The sequence below is a fragment of the Musa acuminata genome, chromosome BXJ1-9 (assembly GCF_036884655.1).
Source record: "Musa acuminata AAA Group cultivar baxijiao chromosome BXJ1-9, Cavendish_Baxijiao_AAA, whole genome shotgun sequence".
Lineage (NCBI taxonomy): Eukaryota > Viridiplantae > Streptophyta > Magnoliopsida > Zingiberales > Musaceae > Musa > Musa acuminata.
In genome coordinates this window covers 12,072,325-12,088,089 of record NC_088335.1, presented here as the reverse complement: position 1 = coordinate 12,088,089, position 15,765 = coordinate 12,072,325, and the positions used below count along the sequence as shown (strand labels likewise).

The following is a 15,765-nucleotide window of genomic DNA, read 5'->3' as shown; positions in this document are numbered from 1 at the left end:
CTTGTACACCCAGGAACGATCCAACTCGGCCGCTTCGACTCGCGACACACCGATCCACGGGTTCACCGTAACAAAATAAATGTCATAATTATTATATTCCATATTAAGTTAATATCTCACTATTTTTATAATACTAGTTATAATATAATATAAAAAATAAAGTGTCATAATTATTCATATTAAATCAACATCTAATAATTGTTATATAAAAATTAAAATTAAAATTAGACTACTACTATTTTTATTATATATATATATATATATATATATATTTCTCTCTCTCTTTTGCTCCCCCTCCCAAAACGAGATACTCTAATTTTAATTAGATCCAATACTTATTGATTATATTTGAGATGGATGACAAAGAGGATACTCTAATTGGATGAACTCATAAGTTAGTGGATCCTATGCCTAATTATCTCACCTAAGCCAAATTAAGGTACCCTAATGAAGACAGTTAAAAATAAGTAACTAAATTGGATTTCTTTTGCTTAAGGAATTAGTCAAGGATTTAAATCCTTTGGTATGAATGTATTAGGGTGGGGTTCGGATTCAACCTCTAAGGGAAGATCCCACCGTCCATAGGCCTCGGTCCGGATGATCCAAAGCCACTAATCAAGTCTCGGCACACATCGTAAAGCGTGAAGGACGGGTGTTATGGATGATCCACAGCGCTTGCTCCCACCATTTATACTACGGCACACCTGAACACCCCCGTCGCCAGGGGAGTGGGCCCACCATTTAGAATGGCCCAACGGCAGCGTCACTCGCTTCAACTAATAACTAACAAGGTCGATTCGTTGGCTCACAAATAAATCAAGTCGATTCTTTCTGTCACGGTCTCCTTTGAAACCCACCAGCTCTCCACGTTTTGATGTGGTCGACCGAGGGTCCCATAGCGGGGTTGCTCACTTCAACCAGTCAGTGAAAAGGGTATGAATGGAGGTACCAATGTAGGACAACTCTAGACCCGAACCAGAGATTAGAGTTCGTGTCCGAGGACACAAATCAATTCCAAGAAACCGAAGAAGGAATCCCAACCGAAAGCATGAGATCGCCCGCCCTTCTCCACCGACCTCTTCCCTCTCTATACATAGAGAAGGATCCGGGCGTCCTCCCTCCATCGTCTTCATCATCGGCCTCTTCTCGACTTCGAGGGTTTGGGCTTTGGCTTCCCCATCGCCCTTTCCTTCTCATCTCCTTTCCTTTCGTCAGGTACGTCTGCTCTGCTATCTTTACTCTGTTTCTCGGCTGTCATTTTGGTTCGGATTCGGTTTCTAGGGCTCGGTTGGTTCGCGTGGACTGTTGGACTTGTAGGGGTTTGGATCGTTTGGTCTTAGCGTCATGGGGAAGATCGTAGATCTGGAGGAGGGATTGGAGTTGGTACAGAAGGGCATCACCAAGCTGACGAACATCCTGGAAGGGCGGGCCGAGCCGTCGTTTATCACCGATGAGTGCATGATGCTCTACACGTATGATTCCGATCGAACTTCCTTGTTGTTCCCGCCGCATTGATGCGTTCGGTTGTCTTTTGCTTGACATGATCGTGTTCTGGCTTTTGTTGCTGCATCAGGACTATCTTCAATATAGCCTCTCGGAACCACCCTCAAGACCACTCGCAGCTGCTTTATGACAAGTACCGGGAGTTGGTCGAAGACTACTTGACTTCGGAGGTGAGCAAAGTCTCATGTTGTTTTACGGATATAGATCATTCTTTTCGGCTACTTAGGAAATACATGAATCGTCGGATTCTGTTTGCGGTAATTTGTGAACTGCATCAGTGGAACTACCCAACTTCTCAGATGCTATACTTGGTGTATTTATTGATACGATGATGTTGCTGTCAGAGGTTAAATATGATACTAGATTAAAGTAAATTATTTGTATACAGATTGTGCAACTTAGTATATAGTGATTTTATTTATATGTTTTGATTGAGGATTTAGTACAAATGCTGGATCAATTAGTGTGAGTTGATCATTGTTGGATACAAGCATCTTATCTGTTTTTCAATAGAAGCGAAAACATTTTGTCGCCAGTTTCAGGAACTAAAATTGCAAGCATAATTGAAGTTCAAGACACTACTGGAGTACATAATTGATATGTAGAAGTTGTATTTTGTAATATAATTGTTATGTTTATTCTGTAGGGACACATATATGTACAACAAATAATCGTGGCAAGAAACTAAAATTATATGGCTAAACATGCTGTAAGGCAAACCAAGTATGACGTTGTGGCATATACCAGCACTTCCACCTATTACCTCTTAGTACTATTTTTGTAGTTTTAACTAAACATTGTCTCTACCTCATCATCTTCATTATATTCCATAATATCATAAAGCTACACTTCGATATGTAAGCTGGGTTGTTGAAGCATGGGGTGGATAAAATAATAGAGTTGATTGCGTTAATGATCAATACACCGCACCGCTGTTAATTGATATGAGGTGCTCTTCATAATTCGATGGCTGATATACCTAAGGAGACGTGAAGCTTCACAAAGTTAGATGTTTCAGAAGGGCCAAAAATGTTGTTCAGATGGCAAAAATATATGAAGAGGTCTTCTCAAGACACTATTGTTTACATGGGCCATATTGGACTTGCATGCTTCAGAACGTGGATGGTGCCTCTTATTAGCAGGTTTGGTAGATGTTTTTTTAATCGTACCAGCTGCTACGTACCATTGCAACTTGAGTCTTTAATCTTGGAGGTTTAGGATATCTTTGTTCTTGTAATCTTATAACAAATTATCCGTGGCCTGTACCATTGCAACTCGAGTCTTTAATCATGGAGGTTTAGGATATCTTTGTTCTTGTAATCTTGTAATTAATTATCCGTGGCCTTTGTTACGATAGTTTGATACTTTGATGAAGTGAAGAATATTCTTTTTTGTTATATGTGCAGATTGTTGATGTTTCTTTATATATGACTCTTTGTCTTGTTATCAAGTTGTTTTGATACGTTTTCTGCAACTTTTATTTCCTCCCTCAGGCGTTGCCAGCATTGAGCGAGAAACACGATGAGGTCATGTTGCTGGAACTTGTACATCGATGGAAGAACTATAAAGTAATGGTCAGATGGCTAACACATTTCTTCTTCTATATTAATCGCTATTACATTCCTCGAAGATCTCTCACTCCACTCGCTGAAGTTGGACTAAATTGCTTTAGACAACTGGTAATGTCAAGGATTCTTCATAACATGTTGAAGTTTGCGTGCTTCTGTCTGAATCTCTTTGCCTAAAATTGCTAACTGTTGTATTTGATCAGGTTTACCAGGTTCTTAAAGACAAAGTGAGAGATGCTGTGATCTCTTTGGTAATTTGATCTTACTCCATGCATGTGCTGAACGACTCCTTTTTAAACAAGTGGTATAAATCTTTCTTTTTTGGTCCACTGAGCAGATTAATCGAGAGCGCGACGGGGAGCAGGTTGATAAGACATTATTGAAGAATGTCCTGAATATCTTTGTTGAGATTGGATCGGGGAAGACGCATTACTATGAAACAGACTTCGAGGCACACATGCTAAGAGAGACCTCAACATACTATTCTCAGAAAGCTTCAATCTGGATTGTGGAAGATTCCTGTCCAGATTACATGTTTAAAGTAATAACATTAATTTTGTTTGAATTATGGCAAAGGCCTCAATGACTCGATATCATGTCGTGACATTCTTTGATGTCTTTAGGCCGAGGAGTGCTTGAAACGAGAGAAGGACAGAGTTCTTCATTATTTGCATGAGATCAGTGAACCGAAGCTACTACAGGTTTGTCCCAGGTGTTTTTATGACTTTATAATTACTCTGAATAAGTTTATATTTGGCTGCGTACTGTATAATTTATTCCACATGTTGATTTCTTGGCAGAAAGTCGAAGATGAGCTTCTGTCAGCTTATACTAACCAGCTTCTCGAAAATGAAACCTCAGGATGCCATGTCTTGATTCGGGATAACAAGGTATATATATATATATATATATATATATATATATATATATATATATATATATATATATATATATATATATATATATATATATATATATATATATATATATATATATACACACACACACACACAAAGTAAAGGTTGAAGTTATCTGGTGGTCAACATTAACCTTTTATTTGGGCTAGGTGGACGATTTGTCTAGGATGTGTAGACTCTTCTACAAGATAGCAAGTGGTATGGATCTTATTTCAGAGATAATTAAACAGGTTAGTACTGAACTTCCATCATATGTTTTACCACAAGTCAAGTGAATCACTATCTGATGTTAGTAGTTGATGTCATTATATTGTTCACCATGCAGCAAGTTACCGCTGAACTTACAGTCTTGATGAAACAAGCAGAAGATGCTGCAAGCAATAAGAAGGTAGAACTTTTCCTTAGAGAATGTCTTTTGTGGTCAGATTAAAGATTTGTCCATCCTTATGTTACATATTTTATAACCAACCTAAATATGGTTCTTTTTCTCTCATAATTTTTGGGATTGATAAAGCTTTTTATGTTCACCTTATAGAAATATTTCGCAAGGAAATTTTTCCTTAAGACTTGAATAAATCCATCAGGATATTATGTCGAATTCATAAACTTGGAACTACAATTCTGTGGAATTATTTTGTTTTTACACACCATCTTCAATATTTTTCTTGTTGCAATGAGGACTTTCTACATTAAATAGGGAGCAACAAACTAAGTACATCTAGTGATTCGTCTTTGGAACAACATACAATTATTCCTTTTGGACCAATTATCTAAGAACATTTAGCTATGAAGCCTTAGAATGACCAATATTTAAATTCGTAAAAGCATGATTAAGTCTTTCTGTGTATTATGAAGAGACAATGATGATAGTTTCAGAAATCCATCTCACTAGAGAAATGATCTTAAATCTCAGTTGGACATGGATTCTGGCACAACAAGCGGTTAGTTTGTAGTTAGTTTGTGATCAATCATAATGGCGAGTTCGTCTGTAGAAAGAAAATTCAAGCTTATGTTTGTAATGAAGCTTTGATTATTTCTTGCTTTAAAATGTCAAATCTATCAAGTTTTCCTTTAGCAGAAGGTTGATTCTTTTGTTTAATATTCTTTTGCTTCCGACTCCTAAATGTACTTCCCCTTCCAAAATATTCTGACTTAAAAAGTTTAATTTTGGGTAACAATTTTATGCAGCCAGAGAAAAAAGATGAGATTGGATTGCAAGAGCTGGTATTTTTCTCATTTGTATTTTAAAATCATCCTGGCAAATATGAAGCAGTCCATTCCATCTATTATTCCAGGTTTTAGTTAGAAGTGTCATTGAGCTTAATGCCAAGTACTTGGCATTCTCAAATGACTGTTTCCAGAACAACTCACCTCTCCGCAAGGTATGAACTTTGAATATATGCATATATATTCCTTTGGCTACATTTTCAGCAATAGTTATCTAGAATATTGACCATTTTTCACTCTTTTGACAGCCTCTTAAAGAGGTTTTCGAGGTTTTCTGCAACAAGGGTTTCTCAGGAAACTCATGTGTCGAACTGTTGGCTACTTTCTGCGATCATACCTTAAAGAAATGTGCCACTAAAAATTCAAGTGAAGCTGTCGAGGAGACAATAGAGAAAGTAACTACGATTCCCATTACTAGCTAGTTTTTCCCCCCTTTTTTTTTTCTGATCGTCTTTATGAAGACCAAGGACTCATCCTATGGTGACATTACTACTCTTTCACAGACGGTGAAGTTGCTTGCATATGTCAATGATAAAGACCTTTTTACTGAAATCCATAGGTTATTCCCGATCCATTGAATAATGCCATCACATCCATGTTTATAGATTCAGTTTATTGATATTTCCATCATAAATTTAATCTGCAGAAAGAAGCTCGCTCGGAGGCTACTATTCAACAGAAGTGCTCATGATGACTACGAAAGGAGTATGTTAAAAAAGCTGAAGCAACAACTTGGGTGGCAAGTAACCTGGAAGATGGAGGGCATGGTTCGCTCATACTAATCCCCTATGATTAAGCCCAGTGATCAGCTTCTCAATTTTCTTTCTTTCCAGGTTACTGATATGACACTCGCAAGAGAAATCCAATCAAGCTTTGAAGAGTATCTCAAATCTAATCGCCAGGAAAATCCTGGAACTGACTTATCAGTCACTGTTCTAACGACTCGATTCTGGCCAGGCTACAAATCTCATGATCTCAATCTTCCTTCTGAACTGGTAAGGTGAAAGTACTCTTTTTGTTTTCCTCACGTATGATTTTGATTATGGATAATAATTCAATCTTTTACCCATATTGTAGATCAAATGCGTACAAGCGTTCAAAATATTTTATGAAACAACATATCGTCGAAAGCTCACATGGCTTTATTCACTTGGTTCCTGCAATATCAATGCGAAGTTTGGAGAGAGAACCATAGAGCTGATCGTGACAACGCCTCAGGTTTCTTTCTCTTCTCTTAAATTATTAAACCTTGTTGTAAAGATCCTCCTGACAGTTTGTTCCTTCTCTACAGGCTGCAGTGTTGATGCTTTTCAACTCAGCTGACAGACTCGGTTATTCTGAGATCAAGTCACAACTAGGTATGACGGACGATGAAGTGACCAGATTGCTTCATTCTCTTTCACGTGCAAGATACAAAATTCTTAACAAGGAGCCAAATTCCCAAAGGATCTCCAGAATGGATTACTTTGAGTTCAATTCTGAGTTTACTGAAGCAATGAAAAGGATCAAGGTAACGCATGGCTTTACATGCTGCTGTTGTCTTTTCGCTTGCTTGCCTCCTCATGCCGTGCTTACCGAGGTCGAACGTTTTATATTTTCTCTATAGATACCTCCTCCTCCGGTGGACGAAAGGAACAAGGCAATCCAAGATGTTGATAAAGGTAGAGAATATGCAGTTGATGCAGCAATAGTTCGGATTATGAAGAATCGCAAAGTGATAGTTTACCATCAATTAGTGGTGGAATGTATGGAACATCTCAACCACGTGTTTAAGGTACTTGATCTCTGCTGTTTAACTGCATGTTAAAGGTAGTAGTATGCTAATACCTTTTTAAAAAAAGAGAAAAACTAGATTATCTCAGTTCGCTCATACAACTAATGCATTGTTCAACAAAGCACAAAAGACATTCCAATTCCTGAGGTCAACAATTGAGTAGTCTTTGAGGAATTAGCCAAATGAACACAACGATTAGCTTCTCAGTAGTATATATGTAAAATTCTACAAGTTTTAGAACTTGGCCAAAACAATCAAAAAGTTTACGAATATAGTTTATAAAATACTACGAGAATTGTTTTCACTATGACACATGAACATATTTACCTTTATAAAACCTATTTAACATTTCATCATGCTGGAGGGGCAATTAATTTTAAGCCTAGTTTAACCCTTTAATACTAGTTAAATAATACTATCTGGACTGCTGTTTCTCTAGCCTTCTATGACCTAACTTTGACTTGATTTATGTGCAGCCTGACATCAAGGCGATTAAGAAAAGAATCGAAGCTCTGATCACCAGAGAGTATCTGGAGAGGGACCAAAAGAATCCCAGCATCTTTAGATACTTAGATTGATTCAAGTGCTCCAGTAAACTGAAGTTTTTAGATCAAAGACCATCATGAGTCCACGAAAGAAATCTTTAGGTTCCACCTGTATAATGACAAGCCACTATGTCCCTTCATCCTCGTAAGTGTTGAGGGAGAAGGTCCGGGATACAAAAGAAAATTTCTGAGACAAACAATTAAATACAAATCCAAGCATAAGAGTAGTGGTTCCACACTTCCAAGTAGTTATAGTAGTAGTTTGATACTTCTTAACTACGTCTACCTACGAAGAACAAATTCTTCACCATAATCTCTATTTTTTTTTTTCACATCCTTCTAGAATAATCAAATCCCAATCTCTACAATATATTCCATAGTAGTCTTCTTCTATACTTAAGTTCCTTACTTCATGAATCTAAAAATATCTACCACCCTCAACAATTAGAGCTAAAAGGCACAAAATAAGGAATAAACTCCTATATAAACATTAAACTGATGGCTGAAATAATTCTGCTTTGCCCTTTGACTACTTCCCCTCTGCTAATTCTAGGTGACCATTGGATTGCTATCTTGCCTGCATTCCTCAACTCTTTCATCATTAAAATGTAATCATATATAAATTACTACTGCTACATGAATTGTTCTCCGGCGGCCCCATAGATGATTGTAGTAGTGTGGGTGAGATAGAGTCAGCCATAACATGACAAAGGGCCATCTGTTGAGCCATTATTTGCTTCAACTCTTTCTCCAAAGGCAACATGAAAGAACAAAATACTTGATCAAACTGTTGACTTGACAAGTCCTCCTCTCAAGGCAACTCAAGCTCGCTCGATATCCATTTTGCTCAGCCCTCAATGCTGAGAGTGGCCACTACAGAAGCTAGAGAGAGAGACAGAGAGAGAGAGAGAGGATCACAGGGTTCCAAGGAAGGCTTCATTCGTCTCAGGTCTACGGTACCCAGGATTTAGATAGAGGCCATGGCAGTTTCATTGGTGTAAATATTGAGAATAAGGAATATTATGACATCTAAAGATCATTGTGAACCAACAATCCCATCACAATCGAAGATCCCTAAAAATAGTTGTTAAGTCTCTAAGGTCGAACTCGATTTAAATAGGTCAGATAGATTGACATGTGAAAAAAACACTCACCCACTGTCATCCTACATTATCAATATCTACCATTATTTAAAACTTGCTTTAGATGGATTTCAAACTTGTCTCTGCTGCTTATTTTCTAAATCAGGAACCTGAAGTTGGAACAGAACCAAAAAAACAAAAAAACTTATGAAACAAAGAAACACAAATCTTGCAGCCTAATACATTTACCTGGTCATTGAGAGAAACGATCTAAAATTTGTTAATTTTAGACTTGTTAGTATCTGAACAGTTTATCCTTCAAGCAATATGTATGCAATAAATAAAATTGTCACATGATAAACAAATCTACTACATATCTGTTATCAGTTTAATCATAAATACTCTGTCAAAGAAAGACATCAAATTTGCTAATCAGCATTCAGCTTATTGGTCAGTCATGAGCTCTGTCAATAAGATAGCCGAACAAAAATAAACTAAACAGACAACGTCTAAAATAGCTCACTTCTATCAAAGAAAAATTTGGCTGAAACATCAAGAAACAATTGGGTTCTTGGATTGCATCATAAAGCTATCAGTGTTGAATCATAAATGTGAATAGAGAGGGAAAAAAGGCGAATCTAGACAAATGATTAATAAACTAAATTCAAATACTTCATATCTATGCTGAACTGAAAACGTAATAAATTCTTTGATAAAAACAATTAACTTAAAAAGTGTCCAGTGTCTCACAACAGTAGTGTACCTTGTCTCAGAATGGTCTGATCATAAAATTACACTTGGGCCTTCAATATTCTGTTCAGAGAAACTATGAGAAGATACAGTGACAAGTTGGACAACTGGTTGATGCAAAATCCAGCAGCCTTTACATTTGCAGATTAGTTCAGTTACTAGAATCCGATAGCCTGCTATTCAGAGAATTATGCACGGTATGCATGCAAGAAATGAGATGATAAATAAAAGTGAAGCAGGGGAAGACACAAGCCATGAAGCTTGCGATCAATTCTGATATGAAGTTATCAAAGCTGGAATTGATAATTCTAGGTAGAACTGTTGGGCTTTTCTAGTGTTGCTGAAGGGCTCCGTTTATTAAGGGAACAAGAAGAGATTGAATACTATAGGATTTGCTATACCATGTTGGCCATAGCTTATTGTATAGAAAGTTGGGCGAAGGTACTGTGTGAACAAGAGTAAAAAGATCTCAGAAGTGGGAACACCTAGATCAGATCCTGAGAGTTCTGCAACATGAAAAAATTGGAATCTTGATTGAGTGCAAAAGCAAGGCATGCATATGCTGCATTGCCACTTGTCTCAGGACCAATGAAGAATGAGCTGTTTGTCTTACTTTGAACAAGAATCTGATCAAGATTCTCATCTTGAACCAGAGATATCATTACCAGGAACTGGGCTGCTGCTGCTGCTGCTTCTTGAAGTAGAGGTTTGAGGTTGGATAAATGAGTGGGGAAGAAAACCCCCTGTTGAAAAGATTGAACCAATGGAGCTGCTAGATCTGTTCTCAGGCGGCATCCTAGAAGAGAAATGCTCTTTGGTAGAAATGAATTCAGGTTGTAGCTCTGAGGATGATGAGGATGGGGCCAAGGTGGCAACAGATGATCCGATAGGGTAAGGGGCAACTGGCATATCAGAGAGAGACGATGCAGAAGGACTGTAGCTAATAGTTGCCACCGGATGGTCAAATTTGCATGTCTGCCCAAACTTGCATAATCCATGCTGCATGTAGTAAGTGCAAGGTTGAGCTCCCTGTCACAAGACCCGGATAAGAAATTATATCAACTCTTGAGTTGAAAGAAGAGCGACTTAATAAGGTAACTACCAAAACAGACTGATAGTTCAGCTACTTCCTTGAGCAGAGAAAATTATTTAACCAAGAAACAAACACTTCAGCTGTGAGCATATAAAGGCATCTTAGATAGAAATCATCAACACCTTGGTCCATTCAATCTTTGCCAGTGTGTCTTGTGTCACTTTAAATCCTTCTCAGTAATCAAACTCATGGTGTCTTATACACTTTAACATTCATAAAGCTATTATGAAATATGTAGCAACTTAGACAACATTAAAAGTCTATGCCAGAGACGGTGAAATGCAAGTAGACAAGGTTCAGTTCTCTTGATGCAATAATGAAACATAATATCAGAAATAATGACACTTTAATCACCATAGGTTTTGTTAGCCGTATTGAAGCTCTCCGTCCTCTTTCACCTTATATTAGTTCATTTGAAAGAAGTTTGTAACTTAGACGTGCCGTAGAATTACAGCAGCCATCAAAAAGCGGATATGGGGAATTACAACACAAATATGCAAGATCATGAGTTGTGAAGTTATAGTCCTCGTAAAAAGCATGCATATACAGCACAGAGCTAGTCTGAACCTTCACAGATTGATCTTATAGCTGGTATATCAACTAGGCACCCTTGGAATTGCCAACTATACAGGAAAGTAGTATTTATTTTAATATGGGAACTTTATGGAATTCTCTCTCTCTCTCTCACTCTCTCTCTCTCTCTCTCACACACACACACACATGTTGATGGCATTCTAGATTCACCCTGAAAGAATTCAATCAAAAAGTTAATCTTACGTTGATGACGTTCTAGATTCATCCTACAAAATGAATATTTTTCGTCATGCTTATGTCCTTGTTAACTTTTTTTAGCTTACATTTCTTTCAAGTTTTATTAACATGGTACAGAAACTTAACATCAGTTTTGATTGTTCAATCAATCTTCAGGTTTGACTGCAAAGTTTAAATACAGAGGGGAGAATAGATCACTGCATGTCCTGTATGGACGAATAAGCAGGTCAAACAGCAACAAAGGTATCCATGATTGGTTTGGACTTGCTAACTAAATTAAATCTGTGGTGAGGCTGGTCATCCAACTAAAAGCAGGTCTGGTCGACGTTGCAGATTATGACATATCAATTATCCCTAGATTATTTGACAATTTTAGTTTTGGTACAAGTTTATTGACATGATAAACACAAGACAACCTCATGCTTGCCAAAGATGATTGCAAATGACAGTTACCGAGAATCATTGGCCACCACATGTTCAGTACTGACACTTGGTAAAAGCATGAACAACTAAAGTTGCTAGATTAGCATAACAAATAAAACATATCATGCTAGCATGTCATCAATATGAGAGCTCCCCAGAAAAACTGGAAACCTTCAACCATGCCCATCCAAAACTATGTTCTATGCCTGAACATCCTACAAACAGAAACATAAAATTTCCAACAAGCAATAAACTGCCGTAGGATTTTAAGCTGGACTGTATCTTATCAATCAATAAAAAGAAATCACAGGTATTTACACAAAAATGATTTGTATTCTATAAATAGAATCACACTAATCCACCATATTTGTGATAATTCTTTTTCTTTGTAATGGCATACATGGAATAACATGCAACATATCTTGATTGGAGAATTCATCAATACTGGGATAATAAAATCTAATTTTCTTAGTACAAAGTACAAACCATCAGCAATTCTTCATGATAGTTAGTTTTCTTTTTCTTTTTACCATCTTCATGATAGTTAGTTGCTAATGTGAAAATCAACTATATTGACTCTTAAATATCAGAAGTGGCTTGACCAAACATTATGGTCAAATTTTCTACAAAATCACAAGTCCAAAACCATTCAAAAGTAGATACATCTAAGTAAACAGTAACTTGTATCTATGTTTTTTCAAGATAAAAGGGTGATCCAAAGTTCAGTTATTATACAAAGCTAACATAATTTTGAGAAAATTGCCTTATACATACTTGCAGTTTGGCCTGGTTCTCTTGTTTTCACAATATCACAATGAATTTATATAGCAGTTTATTGTTATAGTGTTGCACCGTAGAGGATCTCAATACAGTATGACATACCATCATCGGTTGCCAGGAAAGAATTAAATATTACATATTGGTATGGGATTGGACTGGTATGTACTAGTCGATATGGTCCACATGGAACCAATACCTGATGACATCACTCAACTTGTGATTTGATCCATAAGATACATAGGTAGGGTTTACTCAATACTGGACCTATGACATTGAGGTCATATGCAGATTTATACCCCAAATAAAAACTCAAGCAGCCTATTAGAATGGAGCCAGCTCCAAGCCATTCTGCTAGTTACTCTTCACTATGTTTTTTTGTGTACGTGGCAATTGAATAACACTCAAGTTATTAAGTGAACTGTTGCAAAAATTAGATCTAGATATCAATGAAGCTGTAAAAATAATGCCAATGTATCTTCACTTCAGCATGCATAAGATTCTGGAAACTACTGCAGTTTTAAGGCTTAATATAACCAGGGATATTGCATTAAATATAGCTCAATGACAAGAAATCTAATGGACATCCCTAAATAGCTGGGATATTGCTACTTGTTATTGTTATCGTTGTGTTTCTTGTACTAGCAGTTTTGGGCCTACACAACTATTAGGAACTTCAATGAAAAGAGGTGATCCATCCAAAGCTTCAGAACTAAGAAAGTCACCAGCTCAACTTTCTTATTTATGATAATAAATAATAAGCAATGGAAATGTGTACCGGACGAAGAGGGAGACCAAGAACATTAAGAACAACATTTGTCATTGGCATTCTCCGACCTGGTGGATGATGGTATTTACACTTGGCTCCAAATTTACAATCCCCTGTCTTCATGAAGAACTGACATTCAGGTTGCCCAGGTCTCTCAGGAAAAATGTTCCCCCTCTGGTTGGTGCTTGAAGGTCCCGCTGGTGACAGAGAAGGCATTTGCGGTACAGGCAAAGCTGGATTGATCGAAGATGCCTGGTTCTCTAATCCATAAATTGGTTCCGCTTGAATTGTTTGCTGACCAGCAGGTGACACAACAGGGTTTACAGATGCCTGGCTCGTATGCAATGCCACAAAGGATGACATCTGAAGTTAACCTCTTATGTCCTCTGATATTTTATGATGAAAATGTCTTTTAAGTGTCAATAGTTTTACGAACCGGATAAGGGCTCCAGCTCTGAACTGGAACGACTCCATGAGAGAGCAGCATAGGAGCATAAGACCCTTGCAAATATGACCCAGGCATCACTGAAGGTCTTGCAACTTGCCAACCAGCATAAGGTGGATACTGATGAGATGAAGGAACTGATGGATGCTGCACCGACGGATAGAATGCAGGTGCAGAGGCAGAGGGCACAGAGGCCCCACCAGGTTGTGGGTGATGGAATTTACAGGTAGAACCAAACTTGCATTGCCCAGTCTTCATGTAGTAGCCACACTCTTTTTCACCCTACAGTTTCATAGTTCCACAAACTTAAGTAACAACCTCAAGTCAGATTAGAAAAATATGTGATCATTAACTAATAAATGAAGTATTGATCGTATCAAGAATATCTAGAACAAGTCTAACCGGTCGTAGTGGATATCCATAGTAATTAAGTGAGACTGGTTGTGCAGATCCACCTCCTTGTCTAGGGTGGTCATACTTGCAACTGGAACCAAATTTGCAACTCCCAGTCCTCATATAGTACTACAGAAAAAGATTTCAGTATAATCAAGATTAACAGAATATATATGTAGAACTCCAGCCAAGATATTCTCTAATGCTTAAGTTTCATTTACAATTCACCATTCCGCAAATTCTTGCATTTTCGACTTCGACCAGACACTAATGCTAGATAAGGTAAATACCTCACATACAGGCTGACCAACTCGCTCTGGATACTCCACAGTTCCTGTCCTTCCTGCTCCAGTCAACTAAAGAGGGCATAGATACCGTCAAATTTAACATGACTAGCACACGATCGTGGATAACACGAATCAATTACATCAAATTTCACAGCTTGGTAACTAATCTAGCTCAAAATTCAAACTTTGTGCTACCTAATCATTTTTTACCAAAACCACCAACTAATTAATGGAAGCAACAGAACAACATACATTACCAACACATAAAGCACAAAACCAAAAGGTAGAGTTATTCCTGCTAGACCCAGTCCAAATCAAAGTTTGACAAAACCCTTACTGATCCACGATCACGGGGATGATTGTAGCGGCACTTCTCCCCGTAACTGCACGTTCCGGTACGCATGTAGTAGGCACAGTCCGGCTCGCCGGGCCTCTCCGGGTAATGCGCATCGCCGCCACCTCCAAAGCCCAACCTCCACATGGACTCTATCAGCACAAAAAAGAAAACGCGCAAAACGAAACTTCCATCATCCCAATTCTCATCGCAGTCCCAAACCGAGAACCCAAACACCACTCAACCCCGGAAAACAGAGGGGGGGGAAAGGGGCGAGTGACGAATAAACCGAGGACCTACCTTCGAGGCCGGTGTCAGGATCGGGGCGGGCGCCACCCGGGGCGGAGTCGCGTCCGTACATATCCATTGACCTGGATCGCCGGCGGCGGCGGTGGTGGGTGTCGGAGCGGAAGTGGGAGGGGCTCTGGAAGGTTCCGGAACGATAACCAATGGAGCGATCGAGCGGGGTTACGGGAACCGGGGAGAATTCGGGCCACCGAAGGGATCGATTCCGATTCCGATGGCGATCGCTGCTATTTCTACTTCTTCTGCTCGATTTCCTCTGAGCCCCCTTCTCTGCGCTCCGCTCTCGATGCTCTCGGTCCTGCTTTCAAAACTCTGTCGCCGATCCTTTCGTGGGTGCGCTTGGTTTTATATAGGAGCCAAAGAAAGATGCAAAATGCCGTATTTATTATTTGTCCCCTCAATAAATCATTTAAAACCGTCACATCCCATTCTACCCTCGGAGCCTTCCCTCAATTACGAAATCGCCACGTTCCCAGAGAGGCCACTCGTTCCGCGTTTACTCTCTCGTCCACCTGGTTTGGTATTGGCCGCCGAGATGGATTGCACGTGGGAACCGTAGTGTCTTTGGTCTCGTAACGGAGGTTTGCTAGGTGAGCGGAGGTTAATGGCATCGTCCACCGACGCGTCCCCATGTGGGCGCGTGGTGTCCCGGGGACACGCGTCTACAGAGATTCCGAATTCCATGGACCGACGTTGGTTTCGGGGGAACAGCGGATCCGACCGCACCAAGCTAGACGGAGGTGTGTCGGCGGTGCGAGTTCGACGGTGCGAAGGCGGAGTGGCAGGCAGGTGTTTCTGGGG

The 15,765-nt window shown here is 38.9% G+C and overlaps 2 protein-coding genes across 2 annotated transcripts; one reads left to right on the top strand and one right to left on the bottom strand.

Annotated features, from left to right (window-relative positions):
• Positions 1 to 1,048: 1,048 nt before the first annotated feature.
• LOC135594074 (cullin-1-like) lies at positions 1,049 to 7,567 on the top strand. Its single transcript, XM_065084497.1, has 20 exons — positions 1,049 to 1,215; positions 1,341 to 1,472; positions 1,574 to 1,673; positions 2,997 to 3,182; positions 3,275 to 3,322; positions 3,409 to 3,612; positions 3,695 to 3,772; positions 3,872 to 3,961; positions 4,138 to 4,218; positions 4,314 to 4,376; positions 5,177 to 5,212; positions 5,284 to 5,370; positions 5,464 to 5,610; positions 5,719 to 5,774; positions 5,862 to 5,982; positions 6,049 to 6,210; positions 6,293 to 6,433; positions 6,507 to 6,725; positions 6,822 to 6,989; positions 7,466 to 7,567. Exons 1-20 carry the CDS (start codon positions 1,049 to 1,051, stop codon positions 7,565 to 7,567), a joined length of 2,388 nt encoding a protein of 795 aa, XP_064940569.1.
• Positions 7,568 to 9,296: 1,729 nt separating this feature from the next.
• Positions 9,297 to 15,307, bottom strand: LOC135593260 (zinc finger CCCH domain-containing protein 6-like). The gene is made up of 7 exons (XM_065083159.1): positions 14,959 to 15,307; positions 14,662 to 14,810; positions 14,328 to 14,393; positions 14,047 to 14,166; positions 13,636 to 13,926; positions 13,209 to 13,529; positions 9,297 to 10,395 (listed from the first exon to the last, which is right to left on the bottom strand). The coding sequence occupies exons 1-7, from the start codon at positions 15,023 to 15,025 to the stop codon at positions 10,006 to 10,008; spliced, it is 1,404 nt and encodes a 467-aa protein (XP_064939231.1). The 5' UTR covers positions 15,026 to 15,307; the 3' UTR covers positions 9,297 to 10,005.
• Positions 15,308 to 15,765: the final 458 nt, after the last annotated feature.

Excerpts from the sequence above, each read along its gene's own strand:
- LOC135594074 (XM_065084497.1), top strand. The coding sequence starts at position 1,049 with ATGAGATCGCCCGCCCTTCTCCACCGACCTCTTCCCTCTCTATACATA. Across the intron at positions 3,962-4,137 it reads TCTTGATTCGGGATAACAAG|GTGGACGATTTGTCTAGGAT; the intron begins GTATATATATAT and ends TATTTGGGCTAG. Across the intron at positions 5,775-5,861 it reads CTTTTTACTGAAATCCATAG|AAAGAAGCTCGCTCGGAGGC; the intron begins GTTATTCCCGAT and ends TTTAATCTGCAG.
- LOC135593260 (XM_065083159.1), bottom strand. The coding sequence starts at position 15,025 with ATGGATATGTACGGACGCGACTCCGCCCCGGGTGGCGCCCGCCCCGAT. Across the intron at positions 13,530-13,635 it reads AGAGCTGGAGCCCTTATCCG|GCATCTGTAAACCCTGTTGT; the intron begins GTTCGTAAAACT and ends CATACGAGCCAG. Across the intron at positions 10,396-13,208 it reads TTGGTCTCCCTCTTCGTCCG|GGAGCTCAACCTTGCACTTA; the intron begins GTACACATTTCC and ends GTCTTGTGACAG.